The following is an 8,037-nucleotide window of genomic DNA, read 5'->3' as shown; positions in this document are numbered from 1 at the left end:
GACATAAATTAATAGTAAATATAAAACGATAAAATAAGATAAAGAATAACTATGGCATTTTAGTCGATGACAGCATAGACGTGAAGGGCAACCGAGACGTAATAGCAGTTTCAAATGAAGTAATTTTGAATGCCTTAATGTTCATTCAACAACAGATCATTAATTCTTCTGAACCTCTCGTAGGAAAGAGACGCATTTACACAATGAGCGTGATCATTGTCCTTTTTTTGTGTGTGTTGTCATCAATATATTCATTACTGTTGCAGATACTAAGCGTAATGCTTAGCAGCAACTAAAATGAGAAATGGGTTGTCAACTGTCGAAACTAAAACGGCCAATACTACTTTACCTGCGAATGATAATGGTAGGAGGCAAACATTTTATTCGGAGGATTTTACGAAAATTCTTTTAAAAAATCACAGACAACTATGGGTACGCCCCGTAGGAGGGTAGTGCCGCCAGTGCACCTCATGCGGTGCACCCCTTTCGTTACTTTTACTGTACCTCCCTTCATATTCCATTTCTTCAGTCTTACTTTCAACCCTCTCCTAACAATTGTTTCATAGTGCCACTGCGAGGTTTTCCTCCTGTTACACCAATCAACCCTTTGACTGTCAGTTTCCATTTCAGCGCTGAATGGCCTCATAGGTCCCACTGCTTGGCCTTTGGCCTAAATTCTATATTCAACTCAACTCAACGACAATTATGGGTGCGGATTTTTGTGAGATGTTGAAAAATAATGATTAAAAAACAAAAGAAGTTGATATAACTGAATATGTTGCATGTAGTTCTGTCATTGTCAGATTGACAATGAAACCTAGCCAAGCTATCGAAGGATCTCTTATGTACATTTTCTATAAAAAGGAGGTTAACAGATATGTAATTGTGGATTTGTTAACTCATTTTCGCTTCTGTGTGATTAAGAGATTTCGATGATGATAAGAATAACCATAGTGTTCTTTCAGTATTCTTCGTTGAATGAGTTTTCTTTGCTTCCTGTCATTGGTTTGTCAATGAAGATTTACCTGTCAGATCAAACTATCTCGCTCTTTCATCGTGTGAAAAATGAAAGGAACAAATGAAGATTTCACCTTACCAGCAGCGGCCTGTTGCAGAGGCTAAACCTTTCTGCTCTTAAATGGGTTTACGTCCCATCTAAGAACGTCAAATTAGCATCAACATTAATAATATTAACAGTCACCTTGCCAGTGGTGGTCTCTCTTGTTAAAGAAAAAGTGAGGGACTTGTGTGTGAGTGTGTGTGTGTTGTGAGTGTATGACGTTTTTCAGGGGTGGAGGGAACCGAAAGCTGTATTGTGCGCATTGTGCAAGGTCAAAATTTAAATTAATTTGACGTTATACGAGTTACTTTTTTTATCGTATCATCAGAAAAGCAGAGTGCGGAGGGAAGATCTTGTTAGTGAAACCTTACGATTTGTATCAATTCTTGTTGTGTAATATTACAAGTTTTTTTTTTTCAGGCAATACAAATGAATTTGCTATAATGGAACTTGGATGTCACTACATAAATGACTGGTCTCATCAATAATATAATTTTTCTTTTTATAAACGCAGCTGAAAAAAATCTTTATTTTTTCAGCAGCATAAGTTTCGTTTCCCCGTAGGGTGGTATTGCCGTCAGTGGACCTCATTCGGTGCACTGAAGGCATTACTTAAGGTTCTTTGCAGCATGCCTTCGGCCCCTAGCTGCAACCGCTTTCGTTCCTTTTACTGTAACTCCTTTCATATTCTCTTTCTTCAATCTTACTTTCCACCCTCTCCTAACACTTGATTCATAGCGCAACTGCTTTGAGGTTTTACTCCTGTTACACCTTTCAAATCTTTTACTGTCAATTTCCATTTCAGCGCTGAATGACCTCATAGGTCCCAGTGCTTGGCCTTTGGGCTAAATTCTATATTCAACTCATAAGTTTCGTTTCTCTTTAAAAGTTACTCTTGGTCCATCGTGACTTTTATCTCCTTCGGGTATTGAGAAAGAATTTAACAGTCAATGGCCATTAGAGTTGATAGAGGTTGTTCCAGAGTCCATAACTAGATCCAAAATGTTAATAATTGATAGATAAATGTGAAAATAATTATTTCTTTGTGGATTCATTAGGATCAGCATGTATTGACATCCCCGCAAAGATATTTTAACATGTTAGCTGACGCCACATTTCAAAGATTTGTTCCGCCAGTTTAGATTTCAGGGACAATAAATGTAATTTATTATAATAAAAAAGATTAATTTTATTATAAAACCTATAAATCATCATGACATCCTTTTGGAAGGTTACGGGTAGGTCGAAATAGCAATAGTGGAAAATTCATTTCGATTTCATATCACAGATACCAAAGAAGAGGCGTGTTTTAATATATATATATATATATATATATATATATATATATATATCACACTATATATATATATCGTATATATATATATATATATATATATATATATATATACATATATATATCGCAGCATCACCGTTGTAGAAACATCACAAACATCCTAATTAGTTACTTCGGGAATCTTGCCAAAGTCAGCGTTGGAAATATCGAACAGGGCCTCCGCCTCTGAGCAAGGGAGCGCCTCTTGAGGGTGGGCGCAGGTGAGGGACTCCTGGCTGAAGACCGTCTGGTTGCCGCAGAAGAAGGAGAACTGGGCAGTCTCCACGACCTGCCCTGCATCGTCAGGAATGGGCAGGCAGATGTGGAAGATCCTGCAGTCGTTGGCGACGTCGGCGTAGTATCCGTAAGGACGCCCCGCGCAGTCGAAGGATTGGTTGGGTTCCCCTCCGAGGATTTCCAGGTAGCCGTTCGAGAATTGGTAGGCCGAGCGGGCGGCTACGGCAGCCACGAGGGACAGGAGGCAGGCGGAGAGGAACTTCATTTCGATTAGTCTTGGAAAAAATGGATAAAAGAAAGAGACGTTAGTTTCTGATCAAAAGAATAAGGTAGCTTATGGCTATAGTAGATTCACATCAACCGTGCATTTGATGTCCAGGTCAGACCCTTTCGACGTTCCTGATTGGCTGTTGATAAGCCAATCACACGGCTGGAAACTCTCAGTCTCTCTCGAGAGTTCACATAGGCAGGATGTATGTTCCACCTCTCATGAAAGACGTATCCCTCAGGAGAGGTGGAACATAAAGCTTACCCATGTGACCTCTCGAGAAAGAGACTGAGAGTTTTCAGCCCTGCGATTGGCTTGTCAACAGCCAATCAGGAGCGTCGTAAGGGACTGGCCTAGACATCAAATGCACGGTTGATGTGAATCTACTATAGTAAGCCTGTAGTAGAGGGTCGTTAAGACCGAAAGATCTCGGCAGTTCTCGTTGAGGGAGTGGTAGGAAAGGTGTCTATGGAAGAGCCTAAAAAGGTGTGGAAAAGGTGTTTTGCGTTGTGTTAAAGATATAGGAATTTTAAGGTGGGATATTTATGATTTATTTATTAGAATGAAAATATAAAAAATAGATAATGTGCATGCTCAACAGTGCAGAAAAATTATTTCTAATAAAATATGGTATATTTATTTTAATTTTCGCTGTTGAAACAATGCTCTGTTTGACCATAGATTTTAGCACGTTTAAATTTACTCTGGAAGTGAGGAATGTAATGTTTACAACTTATGAGTGAGGGGAATATCTTGCACGCATCCCGAGTATGCTGGAGGTCGGATCACGCCTTTGTTCCTTCTCATCTTATCAGCATTTCTCACTCTTTATATATCCTGCATATAGATTATTCTATCAAGTTTCACCTTTTTCATTCAGTGATTTTCTTGTTACAAGTATACTGCTAATTGTATTCACTCGCTAAAAGGAGAAAGAAAAAGATAAGTAAAAGTTTGAATACCTTCATTCCCGACAAAATCTTTTCCGAATTTTAAGTTCACAAAGAAAAACTTTTGAAAAAATATCGGGTCAAAAGACGAAAAATCTTTATGGGATTACACTACTTTCAGTTGCTTATTTCAGGAGTCTTTTACCTAATTCTTTTTATGTAGAATAAAAAAAATGAATGGCTAATGCAATAAATACTTATTTTCAATGTCAGTGATGATGCAGAAAAAGTACAGAGTTGTCAAGATATTCTTGAAGCTTGAATAAATCTAAAGGTTGCATTACTAGGCATCAATACATGTAGATCGTCATTGACTGCTGCAAGCTTATAAAATAGCATATTCATTAACGATTTATTGATGAACGTGATATACCAGCAAAACCACTGGTGCCTTTATTTGATTTCCATTGATAATATTGGGTGTATATCATCGAGTTGCCAAAATTCTGAAGGTCATTATAATTCTACTGTAGTAGCATGAGAAGCCATCGCATATTTGTAAGTACATGGACAGAATAACCATTGTCTCTCTAGGTCTGCATATACATAATGTCTAAGAGGAACTTCCTCAATGCTTAAGGGACTGTTTGGTATAGCTGTGGTCAATTAGTCTGAAGGTATCATCAAGTCAGTCAATTAGTTATTAGAGGCTTACCAGGTCTAACTGTGTGTCGGGGAAGCTTCAGGGAATTATGTAAATAAGAAGAGGTTCAGGAAGGATTTTTGAAGTGAATCCAAGAACAGGTCTTTGGAGTTGCAGTTCCAGGTATTCAAATTGATAGGTATAAAGGTAGACAGACAACTGAGCAGTGAAAATCAGGAGAAAATATCAATATTTTAAATTTCCTATTCTCTCAAATACGTGACCACATACCCTCTAACACATACATACGCACATACATACAGACACACATACAGTGTTATACATATATATATATGTATATATATGCATATGTATATATATAGTAGTATATATATATATATATATATATATATATATATTTATATATATATAAATATATGCTATATACATATATATATATATATATATATATATATATATATATATATATGTGTGTGTGTGTGTTGTGTGCGCGTGTGTGCGTGTGTGCGTTGTGTGTGTGTGTGTAGGAGGTGTTTGGAGATACAGCAAACAAATGGTAAAAAGTAAGTGAAGGTATAAAGCAGGATCAGGTGAGGAAGGGTTTGATCAAATGAAGAGAATGGAAGATATGTTGTAAAGTAGTGTGCATGATCAGAAAATGTGTGAGGAAGAAGGAAAAGGAGAATGAAAAAGTGATGCCTGGATGAAGTGAAATTATTACTGTAGAATTGAAGAGCTGCGGTATCCATTAGAACAAAGAGAGGGTGCAAGAATGAAGTAAGTGGTGAAAGGAGAAGTGAATGAGGTCTCTGTGAAAGTGAATGAAATGGTTGATATTAAGGATGTTTTCTGCACAGGTGGTTCATCCTTGACTCATTAGTTACAAGATTATTTTGACAGTGACTGTTGGCTTTATTCTCTATAGGGCCACTCCTATGTTCATGGAAAAGGTAGATGAATATATATTATATATATTTTATATGTGTGTATATATCAACACACACAATGAATATACGTATGTATATATATATATATATATATATATATATATATATGTGTGTGTGTGTGTGTGTGTGTGTGTATGTGTGTGTGTGGTTGTGTTCATGTCAGCAGTCAAATTACTGCAACACAACACATCCATGCATGCCCATAAAAGAGGTCAACACCACCACTAAGGACACCTCAAGTATCACCATGCAAGCAACACCATTTGACCTCCCGCACTTATCCCCGACTCAACTTTCACTCGCTATCAGCATCCCGTACTCTTCTTCGCCCACCTGTCGCTCAGGAGAGCTAGTGCAATACGACCAAAAGAACTCCCTTCTAAAACGAGCAATACTGTAATTATAACAGGAGAGGAGATCAACTACACTCATACTCACTTCGCGAGCGTCCGTAGAAGCACTGACTCGGCGCATGTGCAGCAGGGCAACTATATACGATGGAGCTCCGCCTCTCCTCCCGTCCTTTCCATAGATCCTCGCCCGGCCCCCAACCCCACCCCCACTAAATCCTCGTCACGTTATTGCTTGCTCTTGGAAAAGGGTCTTCGGTGCCCTGAGGTTAAGTGAATGGGGGTTTTAGAAGGGCCATACGCCTCTCCCCCATTTTGTGGTCTATTAAAAAGGAAGAGGCATTGGAGGGAGAGGTACGTGGGGGAGGGTACGTCTGTCTGTCTGGGGTAGGAGTTTAGGTGTCATAAACAGAGGGGGTTTCTTAAGCCATTGCAAAGAGGAAGGGGTTGGTGGGTCCGGGTGCAGGGGGTTATTGAAGAGGTGGCAGTAATTAGGGTAGCGGTGGATGTGTGCCTTGGGTATAACCATCCTGGTGACCTCGTGAGCTGTTTTTTGGGGCAGTAATGAAAGGGTTTGAGACTTCTTTTTTTTCCGATACTCTTTGTTACCTTACCGTATTTGTCCAGGTAGTTATTAATATTCAATTAACTATCGAGCATTTGTTCATTTCATTTTACTGAGCATTTTTCATTCGTGTTATTTAATTATATAAAAGATTCGCTGACACATGCAATAAATATGTCATGTATACACATTAATACATATATTTACTTCTAAAATTTTGTTTAATTAATATCATTATCCAATTAATTTCTATTTAGGTTTTTTCATTACAAATTATTGCTAACACGATATATAACACACACACATACACACACACACACACACACACACATATATATATATATATATATATATATATATATATATATATATATATATATATATATATATATATATATATACTAATACTTGTATGTATGTATTTATCTGTACGTTTTTGTATATATAAAATGTATATATATGTAATATTTATATCAGGAAATATAGCTTTAATGTCCTTATTGTAAATAATTTACTTATGGAACACTGTTGGTACCTATCTAAAGGCAGGCGAAACTAATCAGTGACCTATCAAACTGTTTAGCGTTTTACGTAAAAAAATCATAATTACGTCAAAAAATTATCGTATCTTATCGTCATTTGGGGCAGCTGTTTTATTTATAACAGTTTCAATTGAAGAATAACCATTATTTGTTTAATTTTATTGCATAAAAATGAAATAATCCGCTATACGCTTCGATGGAAATCCTAAAGTTTTCCCTTCGTCAGTTCGAGATAATTTCATAAGTAAATACAAAAAAATAATTATCGGCAGTTCGGGATTATTTTCTATATATAAGAAAGCTGTCGTTAGTTCTGGATTATTTTAATAAGCAAAAAGAAATTGTAACCAGTTCGGGATTATTTTATAAGAAAACAAATAATTTGTCACCAGTTAGGGATTATTTTATAAGGATATAAAAAAAAAAAAAATTGTCTCTAGTTCGGGATTATTTTATAAGCAAAAAAGAAAAAAAGAAAAATTGTCGCCAGTTCGGGATTATTTTATTAGAAAAAAAAAAATTGTCACAAGTTCAGTATTATTTTATAAGCAAAAGAAAAAAATGGTCGCCAGTTCGGGATTATTTTATGAAAAAGAATTTTCGCGTTCGGGATTATTTCATAAAAATGAATAGACACCAGTTCGGGATTGTTTTATGTAAAAAAAAAAAATGTCGTCAGTTCGGGATTATTTTATACGCAAGAAAAAAAATCGTCGCCAGTTCGGGATTGTTTTAAAAGTAAAAATAAATTTTCTTCATCAAAATGCTTTATATGATAATCAAGGAACTTAATTTAACGAGTTTTTTTTTATTTGTAATAGAATGCTACAATATCAGGTACAAATGCTGCGACAAATACTAGAAGATTATGAAATGTAAAAAGAAACTTTAAAACTTTTGAACAAAATTAGGATGATACAAAAAAAAAACTGTTAAAAGAATTTAGACTTTCACTTGGGAGAATGTTTATTTAAGAAAGCAGAAGAACGTTTGCAAACTTCTTTAATGGTTCCTCATCTGAAAAGGAAAGGAAATGGAATAAAAGAAGAATAAGAGTTAATGAGAAAACTGTTTTGTTTCTTTGCCTGATCTGTCTGGCCGTCAGTCTCTGTCGCTACTTGTCTCGTTTGTACGTCTTTCAAAATGTTATGGTTCCCTGATGTACGAGTGTGTACTTTCCT

The 8,037-nt window shown here is 36.2% G+C and overlaps 1 protein-coding gene across 1 annotated transcript; it reads right to left on the bottom strand.

The window, feature by feature from the left end:
• Nucleotides 1–2,458: 2,458 nt before the first annotated feature.
• Nucleotides 2,459–5,899, bottom strand: LOC135201347 (U-scoloptoxin(01)-Cw1a-like). Its single transcript, XM_064230192.1, has 2 exons — nt 5,838–5,899; nt 2,459–2,905 (listed from the first exon to the last, which is right to left on the bottom strand). The coding sequence occupies exon 2, from the start codon at nt 2,893–2,895 to the stop codon at nt 2,515–2,517; it is 381 nt and encodes a 126-aa protein (XP_064086262.1). The 5' UTR covers nt 2,896–2,905; nt 5,838–5,899; the 3' UTR covers nt 2,459–2,514.
• Between the last annotated feature and the right edge of the window lie 2,138 nt (nt 5,900–8,037).

Source organism: Macrobrachium nipponense, chromosome 28 (genome assembly GCF_015104395.2).
Source record: "Macrobrachium nipponense isolate FS-2020 chromosome 28, ASM1510439v2, whole genome shotgun sequence".
In the NCBI taxonomy this organism is placed as follows: Eukaryota; Metazoa; Arthropoda; class Malacostraca; order Decapoda; family Palaemonidae; genus Macrobrachium; species Macrobrachium nipponense.
This window is presented reverse-complemented; position numbering and strand designations above follow the sequence as displayed.

Bases quoted from the DNA above. Each gene is read 5' to 3' on its own strand.
- LOC135201347 (XM_064230192.1), bottom strand. From the start codon at position 2,895: ATGAAGTTCCTCTCCGCCTGCCTCCTGTCCCTCGTGGCTGCCGTAGCC.